This window comes from Giraffa tippelskirchi, chromosome 12 (assembly GCF_054371585.1).
Source record: "Giraffa tippelskirchi isolate mGirTip1 chromosome 12, T2T-mGirTip1v1.2.pri, whole genome shotgun sequence".
Lineage (NCBI taxonomy): Eukaryota > Metazoa > Chordata > Mammalia > Artiodactyla > Giraffidae > Giraffa > Giraffa tippelskirchi.
The window spans coordinates 40,592,175-40,606,930 of record NC_137286.1 but is presented as its reverse complement, the minus strand read 5'-3'; the positions used below and the strand labels follow the sequence as shown (position 1 = coordinate 40,606,930).

The 14,756-nt window shown below is 47.4% G+C and overlaps 1 protein-coding gene across 10 annotated transcripts in view; it reads left to right on the top strand.

Annotated features, from left to right (window-relative positions):
- The window catches only part of ARNT2 (aryl hydrocarbon receptor nuclear translocator 2), a 174,607-nt gene extending 168,874 nt beyond the window's left edge, over positions 1-5,733 (top strand). For 9 of the 10 annotated variants that reach the window (XM_081546731.1, XM_081546729.1, XM_081546730.1 and 6 more), the window contains 2 exons: positions 2,849-2,985; positions 5,306-5,733. In XM_081546731.1, coding sequence (XP_081402857.1) covers positions 2,849-2,985; positions 5,306-5,404 — 236 coding nt within the window. In that variant the 3' untranslated portion in view covers positions 5,405-5,733. Of the gene's footprint in view, positions 1-2,848; positions 3,011-5,305 lie in introns of all 10 variants that reach the window. The other variant, XM_081546733.1, reaches the window with a different exon arrangement.
- Positions 5,734-14,756: the final 9,023 nt, after the last annotated feature.

The following is a 14,756-nucleotide window of genomic DNA, read 5'->3' as shown; positions in this document are numbered from 1 at the left end:
CATGGAGTCAGTCGTTCAAGGTCACATTTGATCAGGTCTCGGAGTACGAGTAGAATCCTGCAGGCACAGAGCAAGGGGAGGACGCACACACCAGAGAGAACACAGGTACAGTGGCACCAAGCCAGTCATCCCTGAATACATGCGGACAGCCCTCATGGTCTGCCCCAGCCTCACCTTCAGCAGAGGTGCCTGTGTCCATCCATCCTCTGTCCGAGCAGCAGGTGGCCCAGCTTGTGCTCAACCTCGGGGCCTCCAGGATGAGGTGGTATCTGACCAGTGTGGCTCCTGTCACTGCTCCAGCTAGGGGTGCTGCACATTTCATCTTCTTTTTTTTAACATTTAATTTATTTATTTTTTGCTGTGTCCTTGTTGCCGCGTGTGGGATTTCTCTAGTTGCAGCAAGCAAGGGCTACTCTTTAGTTGCAATGCACAGGCTTCTCATTACAGTGGCTTCTCTTGTTTTGGAGCACAGTCTCTAATGTTCACAGGCTTCAGTAGTTGTGGCCCTGTGGCATGGGCGATCTTCCTGGAACAGGGATCAAACCCGGTTCCCCTGCACTGGCAGGCAGATTCTTAAGCACTGGACACCCAAGGAAGTCCTACGCATTTAATCTTCCCACAGTTTTGAACCAGAACTGTTCTAGATTGTTCTATTCACAAATCATGGCAACCCACTCCAGTGTTCTTGCCTGGGAAATCCCATGGACAGAGGAGCCTGGCAGGCTACAGTTCATGGGGTTGCCAGAGTCAGACATGACTTAGCAACTAAACCACCACCATTCCCAAATCAGGTCAGGGGACATGATTCTATGAAAAAGTTGTCCCTGGCCCATGGAATATCATGAGAGAGTGTTCGGGAAAGGCATTTCAGCAAAGCCAGATGCATTTGTTTAAACAACAGAATCCTATGTGCACAGTAGATTTAACTCCTTCTTGTGTGCAATAAGGAATTGTATCCTTACCTGAGTTTCTGGACCCCTTTACCAACTGTGGTCATGCAGAGCTTGAAAGGTGCCGTGGTGAACCATTTAAGGGAGTAGATGTTTTTGTTAAAGCCCTTCATGTCTCAGGCAGTAGGTGAGAAGTGAGAGAGAAAGGGATTGACTCTTCCCTCTGAATACCATCTAACCTTCCACCCGAGATGAACCCAGTGCCCACTCATCAGGCAGGGAGTGGGGTCGCCCGTGGTCAGTACAACTGTTGAAGAACAAGTGGGGCCAAGATGGAGCCTGTTCTGTTATCCAGATCTGGACAGTGAGCTCATCGTCTCCAAAATGTCATTGAATGGTTTGGAACAAGGAAAAGTGCCTTCAGTTTTTAATATGCCTTAGGATAAACCAACTCTGGTAGACTTAAAAAATATTCACAACCTGAAAGTTGAGAGTTATGTTTTATTTGATGGGAATGGGCTTCCCTGGTGGTTCAGTGATAAAGAATCCTCCTGGCAATGCAGGAGACCAGAGTTGGATCCCTGGGTTGAGAAGATCCCCTAGAGTAGGAAATGGCAATGCACTCCAGTATTCTTGCCTGGAAAATTCCATGGAGAGAGGAGCCTAGCAGGCTACAGTCCATGATGTTACAAAGAGTCAGACATGACTGAGCATGCACAGAATTTAGGACTTCAAGCCTGTGAGGCAGCATCTCAAGTAACTCTTAGAGAACTGCTCAGAGGAGGCGAAGGGAGAAGCCAGGTGATATAGAAGTTTTGCAACAAAGGGCAGGTAGTCTGAACATCAAAAGATTACTGTTAAAGAAAACCATTTAGCCAGGTTAAGGAATTTAGTGCTTTTCCATGAATGGAAAGATACAAGAGTCTGGGCTCACTGAAATCATGTCTGTGATACACACCTCACCTATCTGGGCCAGTATCCTATGTTTTCACATCCTGAGTGTCCTCCAGGCTCCCAGTAGGGAGTGGCTGCAGAATGACGGCTGCTAGACGGCAGGTATTCTTTTCTTCCTTAGTTCCCTCAGGGCTCACCGGCTCACAATTGTGGTAGCTGCAATTGCTGATGACTGTGACATCCTTGTTTACTGATATGGCAGGAAATATTCCATTTCTCACCCCCTTGGGTTAATCTTTAAAACGTTTTAGGCAAAATTCTGCTCTTTTTTCTAAGTTTTGTTTTTCCACCAGGTATTTTTTGTAAATTGTGGACAGAAGCAAGGTTGCTTTTGTTCACAAATTAATTTGACAGTTCCCACAAAGAGACCTATCTCTTTGTCTAAGCTGTACCCAAATGCCTTTCCTCTCAAACTAGTGGTGCTGAGAAACACTCTGCTAAAGAGACGGGCAGAAAGAGCCATGGCTCTTGGCCCCCATGGAAGGACCCTCATGGAATGCCATGTGTGGCTTCAGCTGAGTTACCCAGAAGGCAGTGAGGCTGGTGGAGGCCAAGTTTTGCTGAGTGAGGCTCTTCTACTGGCAGGACAGGGTTCCTTTAAAGAGCAGCCTGTGAGCCGGGGTATCTGGAGTGGCAGAGACTGCATATTCATTCTCTTGCACATTGGGAGATGGCTTCTCTCAGCCACAGACATGCCTCCAGTAGTGATCATGAGGACTGAGGGCTGTAAGACTTCACCCTGGCAAGTGTGCTCAGGGAGGGCCACCCTCACTGCCCGCCACCGGCACCATCTGGCAGAGAGCTCCTGTTTCTGTTTCACCCATCCAGCTCTCGGGTGCCAAACCAGCTTCTTATCTGTCAGCCAGCATGAGACAGAGGGAGACAGTGAGCACTGCCGGCCTGCTCTGGATGGAGTGCAGGGGTCCTCTGGGCTGCAGTTCTTAGGTCTCCCAAAGTGATGGGCTGGCTTTTAAAGGAAGTGTCCTCTGCGTCGGATCTTTCAGCTGAGAGCGGACAGAGTAGCGGGCAGTTCCAAGGGCGGCCCTCGGAAGTTTGGTCGCAGTGGCAAAGCCAGCACCACGGACAGCAGAGCGGTGAGCCGCACTCCCACCAGCAGCCCAGTCAGACTGAAGTGTTCCAGGTAAATCAGCGAGCACCGCCTTCTCGTAGGTACCCGCGCCTTCTCTCTGCTTCCTTTTCCCCTCGGTCTCTGCCTCCCTGCTGTAGCACCGACTGCTGATAGAGATTGTGAGTTCTGGCCCCTCCCGGGAAGGTCGTAGCCCCGACTCCAGGGGCTCCAGAAGGAGAGAGAGGCGAGGCTCCCTTCTCAAATCTCATGCACTGATTGAAGCTGCCTGGGCACCTTGCAACTCCTTCATTGTTTGATCCAGCTGTCCTCAACCCTTTTGGCACCAGGGACCAGTTTTGTGGAAGACAGTTTTTCCATGGATAGTGGGAAGGGATGGTATCAGGATGATTTAAGTGCATTACATTTATCGTGCATTTTATTTCTATTGTTATTACATCAGCTCCACCTCAGATCATCAGGCTTGAGATCTCAGAGACTGAGGACCCCCGATTTGAGCCATTCCCTAAGTGTGCAGCGGTAACAGATATCGCTGGCATACCACAGTGCAGGACTCTGCCCCCTTGGGTGTCAGAGCCCCACTTTAAGCCAGGAAGGTTCTCACTGGGAAGAGGCTCCAAATGGGGGTGTGAACCTGCTAGTGTCCCATCCACCCCACCAGGTCTTCATGAGGGAGAAACACCTGATAACAAGAGCCCCAAGTGCCTTCTGTCACATTCCAGAGCCTGCCCCGCAAAGCATGGCTGGAGCAGGGCACACCTGGGACCCACAGGACTATAAAGCTCTCATGGGAGAGCTCTCCATTTACCCCACCCTCTCCCCAAGCTGGGGCTTCCCTGGTGGCTCAGTGGAAATGAATTCTCCTGCTAATGCAAAAGATACGAGTTTGACCCCTGGGTTGGGAAGATCCCTTGGAGGAGGAAATGGCAGTTCACTCCAGTATTCTTGCCTGGGAAATGCCCTAGACAGAGGAGCCTGGTGGGTCACAGTCCATGAGGTCACAAAGAGTCGGACATAACTTAGTGACTAAACAGCAGCAGCACCCCAAGCTCCTTTCCCCCGAGTTCAAGCAGCATCTTCACAGGCAAAGTTCTAGAACCCAGGTCCCCAAAGGGGCAGAATTCTTTTATACTTGCAGAGAGGTACCCCGCCCAGGCCCTCACCTGACCACCCCTGACCCGTGATGACTGTCCCCGCTTCCTCCGTCTGTCAGGCTGAGCCCTGGCCCATCCTTGTGCCTCACAGTCACCATGTAAGGCGGATTTCCCTAACCTGGCTCTTCATGGTCACGATGCTAAAAGGAATTTTTGGTCAAATACATTTGTGAGACATGATTAAACAGTTATTCAGTTTCTTTTTTAAAAAATTAGAATATAATTGCTTTACAATGTTGTGTTAATTTCTGCTGTACAACAAAGTGAATCCGCCATGTTTACATATATCTCTTTCCTCCTGAGCCCCCCTCCCACCCCTCTAGGTCATCACAGAGCGCTGAGCTGAGCTTCCTGTGCTATATGGCAGCTTCCCACTAGCTTTCTATTTTACACATGGTGGTGTATATAGATCAATGCTACTGTCTCAGTTTGTCCCACCTTCTCCTTCCCCTGCTGTGTCCACACGTCTATTCTCTACATCTGCATCTCTATTCCTGCCCTGAAGATAGGTTCATCTGTATGACTACAGGACTTATCAGAGCCTTTATATACTAATGACGACTGAGAGTTTTCAGAAGGTCAGCAAAGTACACCTTGTTTCCCAAACTCATTTGTCCACAGAATTCTTTTCTCCCAGAATGTCTCATGGCCAAGAATTGGACACAGCACACTTTGGGGAAATTGCCATAAAGGATTGAAATATAGCTCCACCCATTTTCTGGGTGGGTAGTCTGAGTCCCAGAGAACTTGAAGGACTTGTGAAAGGTGAAGTCTAACCCCACAGGGATTTGGCCTTGCCCTCGATGTACATGGTGAAGACAGACCACTCAGTTCTCCTTATGCGTAGCCCTCCTGACCTTCCCTGCATTGCAGTGCTGTTGTATCTTGATTGTCAGTTGTGTATAACTTGCTTGGTACCACACTGGTACCAGTGGGGCTCTTGTCCACCCTGTGTCCTGGCTAGGCTTTAAACAGACAGAGGTTCCTGCTAGAATGACATTTTCCAGGACAGCAAAGCTACCCAGGATCTCAGACATTGGAGGAACCCAGCAGAGCATCTGTCAGACGGTGGGGGTGGTGGGGAGGGTACGTGTTCCCAGGCTGCCCTGTTGGAGAGATGCTGTGAGGGTGGTGGGCAGGCTGGGCTCCTGGGATGTGCCACTGCCCGGGAGGATGAGGGATGAGCCGACTCCCCTGCGCTCTTTTCCTCTCTCCTGCAGGACATGCTGCCCATGCCCGGAGATCCAACCCAGGGGACCGGCAACTATAACATTGAAGATTTTGCCGACCTGGGCATGTTCCCGCCATTTTCGGAGTAGCTGCAGGCAGAGCCAGGCTTCACAGAGCAGTGTACCCCCTGCTGTGACATCGACGCCATCGTGAACGGGGGGCCCCCCCTTGCCCTGCTTGTCCTGTGGCAGGAACCCCCCCAGCAGAAGACACCTCGTTTCTCCCCCGCCCCCGCCGTGTTCCCCTTGCCACCATCGCGTTGCTCAGCTTCTAACCCTCAGCAGTGGCTGCTCAGCCACCAACCAGGAGCCTGGTAGACGTCGGGGGTGGGTTTATTTATTGTATTTTACTTGTGTGTGTTGGGAGCCTGACCCATTGGGTTCCTAAAATCTGGTTGTGAATAATCTCCTATCAGACAGTTTGTGTCTATGAAAAGTTCATTTACAGCCCAGAGAGCCCAAGTGGCATGCCCAGGCCTGCCCTGGAAGCTGGAATCTGGTTTCTCCTGGCTTTTAACTTCTGTGTCCGCGTTGGGCTCAAGGAGTAGTGGGGAAAGAGGGCGCATAGCCTGTGTTCTCAGAGCTGGAGGTGAGCAGCCAGGGATCCCCGGGTGGACGCCGGCTCCTCTGTCTCCTGGCTCAGCCACATCCGTCCGTCGTCCGTGTTGCCATGAGACGTGTACTTTGTGCCGCGTGATGTGAATCCTTGTCCTGATGAATGTGTTGTGCCTGTGTCTGTCGTGTGTGGCAAGAGCGAGTGTCTAGAATCCAGGGTGTGTGGTGGGGGTGGAGCCCCAGCCAAGCTGAGGAGGACACCCTGACCAGAGGGAGCCAGGCCCGGGGCCTGGGTGCCAGGCAGACAGGCTGAACTGAGCAGGTGGGCACTTGACGGTGACCCCAGGAGTCCCGGCCCAGAGCTGCTTGCTCTGCTAGGTCAGTTCTTCGGTCCAGGTGAGGGACAGTGGCATCTCGGGAGAGACAGAGGGTGAGTCTTCGAGGGAAAGGACTTGGGCTACAGTTCTGGTTTTACCACCACCCCACCACCCGAGGGCCTTGAATCCCTCAGGTTGTCTCAAGACAGAATGAGAGCTGACTTCTAGAAGCTTGCCTGGCTAACTTCTGAGCCCGTGGTCCCTGGCTTGCTGTTTCTCTCAGATCTGAGATGATTCCTCATTTTTACTCACCACCACTCCATCCCGTGCCCTTTACAGTAAGGAAAGAAACTCCTGTGTCTTCTTCTTTTCCCGATGGTCCCCCTCCTGTCCTGCCTCCCCGTCCCATCAGTGCACCGACACCCACAGGGAGACCTGCTACCTGCCCGTGGCCACCTCGCAGCAGGCAGAGGAGCCCATGCCCCCTGCAGGCGCCTGGCTGGGAACAATCCTTGTACCCCTCCTCCTGGGGTTCTGAGGGGCCCAGCGGAGTGTAGTCACTTTTAGGCTGCCTGAGCCAGGAAGGAGCCACGCGGAGAGTGTTTGCTCTCATCCTCTAAAAACTCTGCATCAACCCCAGCACTGGCCAGCACCCAGAGCGGATGGGCGTCCATTCTGGCCTGGGAAGCTCCGGCTGTTAAAGTCCAGCATTGTTCATGAGCTTACCCTTGGCTGGTAGCCAGCTTTGTGTGATCCCAGGTCATGGGCTCTAAATTAAAACTGACCTGACAGTTTCTAGAGTGGCTTTTAACCTTCGTGTATATAGTGGTGATTGGATTTGGGGTTTAGACACACAGGATGTCATTTTCAACCTTTAGAAGCTTTTTGGCTCCTGAGAAAATGGCAGGGACCCTGACAGAACCAAGACCCAGAAGGGGCCTCCCCTGAGTGTGCCCCGCCCCTGGGGTCACCTCTGCCCCCCCTGCAGCCTTGAACTTGTCCCAGATGGTAGACTTAATTATTTCCCAAGAAGAGGCACCAAAATAGCTTTTGGGTCAAAGAATGGGTTCTCAGTGAAATGAAAACAGACTTCTTGTGACTTTGAGTCTATAAGTTTGGAAGTTTGAGGGGGGAGGTATGTTTGTCTCTTTTTCTGGTTTTGGAGGGAATTTGGGGGTTTTCTGAGGTGCACACACTGATTGGCACGATGACTGGGAGCCTGGCACCCACCCGGGCTGTACTGGGTGCCGAGGGGACGCAGAAGGACAGAGGAGAACAGTCTTGCCCTCGGGACCTTTCATCTACTTACACAACGTCTAGGATGAGGACCACTCAGTTCTTAGTCCTAGTAGGCAAGAATTCATGGGCGAATGAAAGCCAGATGTAACGGGAGAGCATCATAACTAAACAGCCCCACCCTGACTGCCCTGGTGGTCCAGTGGCTAAGACTCTGAGCTTCCACTTCTAGGACCTGGGTTCTATCCCTGGTCGGGGAACTAAGATCCTACACACAGCATAGTGTGGCAAAAAAAAAAAAAAATAGGCCCACCTCCCCTTCCAGCTTTATCCCAGGAGCCCTGGACGGAAGTCTGACTGCAATGTGACTGGTAGTTTGAGTTTTCTGCTTTCTGTATTCCCCATTCCATGCTTTGATTGTGAGTGTTAGAAGCCACCATGTGGCCACTCAGAAAACAAGGAGCACCCAGAGGACCACATGTCTGAGGGATTCTTTCCCCGCCACACACACAAAGAATTTTGAGACAAATGAGCACTAAAGTCCTAGAGAGCCTAGTAATGCCAGTTTGCAGAAGCCCCTCCCTCTGGTCCTGCCCAGCCAGGAGACCAGGATGCCCACGGACCCTGCATCACCGTGGCCTTCAGCTCAACTTCCTTCCCTACTGGAGATGGATGAAAAGCTGGATTGGGAAGGGGAACACCACTAGGACTTTGGCTCCGGGACTGTCTTCCTCAGTCACACCTCATCTTGCATCTCCCAGGCCTTCCAGTGGCTTCCTTCAGCTAAGCAAGCAGAAGGCCCTCCCCTAAAAAGAGCCATGTGGTGGCTGCCTGAACCATTGGTGAGCACACAGCCACAGCCATGCTGAGGCTTGACCAGGGCTGGGTTAGTGACTGCGACGGTGGCTACAGGGGTTCTAGAACATTCTGCCTCTATATCCCTCCCACTGGCTTCCTCTTTAGTTTTGGTTTCAGGGGGCTACAGGGCCATCACAGACACCCACATTCTTCTCTGCATCCCACTTGATCAAATTCACCCTCTTGTTGTTTCATGAACACCTGTTGCAGTGAGAATACTGATATTTGATGGGACTGACGTTGAAGAGCATGACTCTCCTGAGTCCATAAGAGAGTCTGTCCCCCAGACTAGCCACCCTTGACACTGTCAGTGCTATGACCAGGCTCGATCTAGAGATAAGTCAGGCCCCAGGGACATGACCAAGTTCCCTTCCCTCTACGTCAGCACCTGGACTAGCAGATGAGCCCTGAATCTCTACCCTCCCCCCTCCCTATGCACCTGCTCCCTAACATTTATGACATAAGCAGGACCATGCTGGTCACTTAACAGCTGTAGCCAGTCATGAGTCAGGGTGGATATGCTCCTTCTTTTCCTGGGAAGTATGGGTTTGGTCATTAAGTCGCTGTGTCCTGACTTGCCAGGGACACAGGGACAACCCAACTTGTCCATCCAGCCCTCTCTCCCAGCCAGATCTTCATCTTGGGTATGAAGGGATCTGACTGTCCTCCTTTTCCTTGCTGCCTAGGGGCTGGGGCAGCTTGAGAGGCATCATGCTGGAATACCGGCACCTCTTCATGCATAGATAGGTGTGCCTGGGTCTTGGGGCCAAAGCCGGTGGGGCGGTGACCATGGAGGTGGAAAAAGGGAGGTGTTATGGGAACAAGGCAGCCTGCTTCCGGTTAACAATTTCATTTTCCTCCAAAAACAAGAGAATTCCCAGATGAGCTTAAGAGGACAGTTTCAGCACTTAATCGTTTCTCTTTTAACCTTTCTTCTTATGAATGTGAACTGTGCTGTGGATAAATCATCATTTGTATTTCTTGAATGTTCTCTATGACTAACAGTTATTAAGTCAGTTGTGTATATGTGTAACTAATGGAACTGCCTTTTAAAATTTCATTACAATAAAAATGACTTTGCTCTGAACACTGAATAGCCCAGGCCAGCTTTGTCACTGAACGGTTCATAGAACCTGCTCTTGGAGTTTGGTGGATGCTCTCATATTACTCTTCCTAAGGGCTGTGTTTTGTTGTCCCCAGGAAAGGGTGTAGAAAGCATGTATGCTAAAGAGTGACTCTGTCAAGGGATCTGGCTACATAAAATTTTAAAAGAAGCTAATAATTCTCAGCTTTGTGTGTTAGGCAAGCCTCTCTGGAAGGCTCTTTGCAAATGCTATTTTTGTAACCATTATTAACCTCTGCAATGTGGATATTACTCCTGGTTTATAGATTCAGAAACTGGGACTCAGAGAAGTTAAGTGACTTATCTAAGAACACAAAAGGTTGATCTTAGGTCTCATTACAAAATCTTGTATCTGTTGTACTCTTCAGACACTCTATTTCTTTCGTAAATTCTTCCAGGGGCTTTCCTGGAAGTCCCGTGCTGGTCCCATGTTTAGGACTTCACCTTACAACCCAAGGGGAGCAGGTTCCATCCCTGGTTGGGGAACTAAGATCCCACGTGCCTTGTGGCCAAAAAATCAAAACATAAAATAGCAAGTATTGTAACAAATTCAATAAAAACTTTTTAAAATGGCCTACATTTTTCTTTTAAGAGAAAATGTGGGATTGGCATAGAGAAAACTAGATCAGTAGAACACCATAAAGAATCTGAAAGTATGCACACGTTCAGAAAGGAGAATATTTGGTATGTGCGCCGCTGAAGCAAGCCAAAGCTGTTATTTACAAGAGTCAGCATTACAAATCATGAGACCAGACAGACTTCCAATAAATGGTGCCAGGGAAAAGCACACGGGAAAAGAACTGTACCCTTATCTTACACAATGTACAAAAGATAAATTCCCCACAGATGAAAACATCTGAGTGTTGAAAAGCAATATATGTAAAATCTTTAGAAAAAAATCTGGGAAAATATACTGATGAAATCAGTTAGGGAAGGAGATTTTCAACCAGGCACAAAGACCACAAACCATACAGAAATTTTAAAAAAGTTTTGTTTGAGGTCACTAAAAAATAATCAGCTTAAAGAAATGGACTAGACAACCAATAAACTGGTAGAAATATTTGCAATATATGTTCCTAACAAAGTGGTATTCACATCATTGAGAGAGACTATTCTGAATATAAATATTCATAAAAATCAATAAGAAAAATACAACTCAATAGATAAATGGCCAGAGGCTTCCCCGGTGGTCCAGTTGTTAAGATGTTGCCTTCCACCGCAGGGGGTGCAGGCTCAATCCCTGGTCTGGGAGCTAAGATCCCACATGCCTCACTTCCCTAAAAACTGAAACATAAAACGGAAACAAGATTGTAACAAATTCAATAAAGACTCTAAAAATGGTCCGCATCAAAAAAAAGAATTGTTTTTAATAGATAAATGATCAGAGTTTGAATTGCCAGTTCGTAGAAACTCAGTGGCATTAGATGTGTGAGAAAAGACTAAACATCACTAGTAATGAAAGGAAATGCAAAATTAAAGCAAGAGAAGGTCTATCACTCAGATGTACCAGGTCTGATAACTCAATTGTTATGACCATATGGGAAAACGGGGCAGACACTCTGGGAAGGGTTACACAATATCCCGACACGTCAAAGATGTATGAACCCTATGACTCAGTGAATCCAACTCCAAGTGTCTGTCCTAGGAAACCTCCCACATGTGTACGACAAGGCAGGTAAAAGGAGACTTACTGCACTGCTTATTGTAGTGAAAAGCTGGGAACCTGTGTAAGCACCCTTTAATGATTAAACTGATTGATGTAGGCCCACAAAATTTGTGTGCTGCACTTAAAATGATTTTGTGGAAGTGTGCGCACCTTCTAAAAACATACTATTACATTTAAAAGATTGTACATATTTTATAACTCAAGGCAATTACATATTATGTTTCTGCATAAATAGATATGCAGCAAGCATTTTTTAAAAGGAATCTCCTGGATGGATAGGTACAACTGTGACTAGAGAGAGGAAGAGTGGACAGAGTGACTTGTGTGGTTGAATTCCTTAAAACAGATTAAGGCAGAGGAAAGAGAGAGGTGTTGATTGAAAATAAAGAGAAATATATGGTATTTGTTTTTCCCTTGTGTGTTTTTCTCTTTCTGTTTTCTCTTACTTCACTCTGTGTGACAGTCTCTAAGTCCATCCATGTCTCTACAAATGACCCAATTTTGTTCCTTTTAATGGCTGAGTGATACTCCATTGTGTATATGTGCCACATCTTCTTTAACCATTCATCTGGAGAAAAAGTATCTGAAGCAGTTATGGCAAAATGTTAAACAGGTATTTCATTTTGGTGATGAGCATATGGAATACTTTTCTCAAATTTGCTGTATAGTAGAAAAAATGTTAGTGACTCAGTCATGCGTCCCCATAGACTGTGGCCTACCAGGCTCCTCTGTTCATTGGATTTCCCAGGCAAAAATACTGGAGTGGGTTGCCATTTCCTTCTCCACAGATTTTCCTGACCCAGGAATGTTCCATTGCATTGATATAAAATTCTGTGTGCATTTATATTCATGAAAGATGAAACTATAGTAACCTATCTCCACATGATAGAATCTCAAGTGAATTTACCTTTTATGTAATTTTTTAAAAAAACATTTATTTGCTTACTTGAGTGCACCCGATCTTAGTTGCAACATCTGGTTCCCTGAAAAGGGAATTGAGCCTGGGTCCCCTGCATTGGGACCTCAGAGTCTAAGCCACTGGACCACCAGGGAAGTCCCAATCCTTATAATTTTTAATGTTATTTGTTTTACAAAGAATGTATGTTACTTATAAAGTCTTGAAGAATAATGAAAAGCAAATCACCTGTCAGAATAAGAAAATAAATGACTTAGTCACACTACCTTGAAATTGTTGGATCCCTGGTCGAGGAACTAAGATCCTGCATGCCACATCAGTTCAGTTCAGTTCAGTCGCTCAGTCGTGTCCGACTCTTTGCGACCCAATGAATCTCAGCACGCCAGGCCTCCCTGTCCATCACCAACTCCCGGAGTTTACCCAAACTCATGTCCATCAAGTCAGTGATGCCACATAGCAAGGCCAAATAAATAATTTGTTTGAACTTTGAAACTTTGAACTTAAAAAGGAAAAAAAAGAAAGAGCCATAGCTGGACACAGCTATGCCAGACCAGACAGTGCAGGAATTGCCAGGTAAGTTCAGAGGAGAAGAAATAGTGAAAAAAGCCCAAACAATTGCTAGGACATGGCTTCACCTACATCCTCCCTTTAATTCCTCCCCCAGCAATAGACAACTAGATAAAAATACACTCTCATCATAGATAGAGCAATAGTAATTCTTTTCCTGATGTTACTAATGATGTACACTCATTATTTTTAAGAGTGCAGCATATAGAAAAGCATGAAGAATAAAAGATTGTATTCTGATTCAGGCTATTGATGAGGGGCCCAGTGAACAGTGAAAGGCGATGGGATGAAGCACAGGAGGGTGGAAGCGTGAGGCTGCCCGGGTTGGGAGGGGGAATAGAGCAGGAAGAGCATCGGCCAGGTTCTTACGGTGCTCCCTCCACTTCCAAGACCCACCTCCCAGCCTCCCCTCCCAACAGCTCTGTATCTTCCTCTGGGAGGAAAATAAGGTCATCTCCCCTGTTAACCATGTTGAAGCCCAACAGTTATGAAGTTACTTCTCCCGCAAACCCTCTCAAGCGTGTTCTCTCTGTAAATACTTGTGTGGCACCTGCCACTTGGCACACACAGGACTGGAGCTACACAGCAAAGACCCAACCCCACCCCTGGAATATGAGGTTCCTAACTTATGCTTCCTGAGGAAAGAATGGGGGAAAGGATAGGGAGTCTGGGATGGACATGTGCACACTGCTACATTTAAAATGGATAACAAACAAGGACCTACTGTACAGCACAGGGAACTCTGCTCAATGTTATGTGGCAGCCTGGATGGGAAAGGGGTTTAGGGGAGAATGGATACATGTATATGTATGGCTGAATCCCTTTGCTATGCACCTGAAACTATCACAACTTTGATAATTAGCTATACCCTAATACAGAATAAAAAGTTTAAAAAAATGCATTAGAAAATTTTTAAAACCTTGATATGAAATATCTGAAATTATTGTCACATTTGAGATGGATGTTGTATAATTATTGCTCTAACTTTATCATTGTCTCATCCAATATTAAAGCATGCAGTAGGCACTTACTTGCTAGGGCTTCCCAGGTGGCTCAGTGGTGAAGAATCCGCCTGAAAATGCAGGAGACATGGGTTCGATCCCTGGGTTGTGACGATCCCTTGGTGAAGGACATGGCTACTCATTCCAATATTCTTGCCTGGAAAATCCCATGGATGGAGCAGCCTGGTGTGCTACAGTCCATGGGGTCACAAAGAGTCAGACACCACTTAGCGACTAAACAGCAGCAGCAATAAGGCACTTAACTGTGTTTGAATTAACGAGTAATATTATTTAGTTGTTATGATTGAATGAGTAGCATTATTGAATGTCATTAATGAATTACAAATGTCATTTTAAAATGCTCATTTTGATTGCTAATATTAAGTAAAAAATTCTATTGTGATTATGTTAATAAAAAGAAATCTTTACATGAAGAAAAAAAGTAAAATGGATAACCAACAAGGTCCTACTGTACAGCCCAGGGAACTCTGCTCAATGTTATGTGGCAACCTGGATGGGAAAGGAGTTTGGGAGAGAATGGATACATGTATATGTATGGCTGAGTCCCTTTGCTGTGCACCTGAAACTATCACAACATTGTCAATCGGTTATACTCCAATATAAAATAAAAAGTAAGAAAAGAATATGACATTCCAGAGTGTGCTAAGGGTTTAGGCAGAGTGCACCCACCCTGCAGATGGACAAAGGGAGGTGGGATGGGGGAAGAACTCAGAAGGCTGTAATTTGCATGACTTCGTCAACAGGTCCCAACAGATGGGGCCCATCAGAAGCAGAGCCTCCCCACCGGGCGCCCAGCTTATTGGCTCAGCTTTTGCAGAAAGCGCTTAATGGGTTCCCGTCTCCAAGCCCAAGACCCTTATAAATCATGAAATAGGTACGCCGCCCCTCAGCAGGACACTGGATTAAAATGCCTGGAATGCAGCAGGCCTCTGGTTCTACAGCCCAGCTCCTAATTCTTCCCACACATTTCACTTAAGACTCGAATAAAAATGCCAAAAACAAAGAAACGTGACCTGGCGCTGACGGGGAAGAGAAAAAACATTTCATCACAGCGTTTTATCAGTGTGTGAGCCCTGCTCTTCCACCAGGGTCCTTGACAGTAAAAGCCATGCTGGCTCATGTTTCTCATGGAGTCTCCACATCCCTAGAGGGCTGCCATGTTTTCATCATGGCCACATTGGG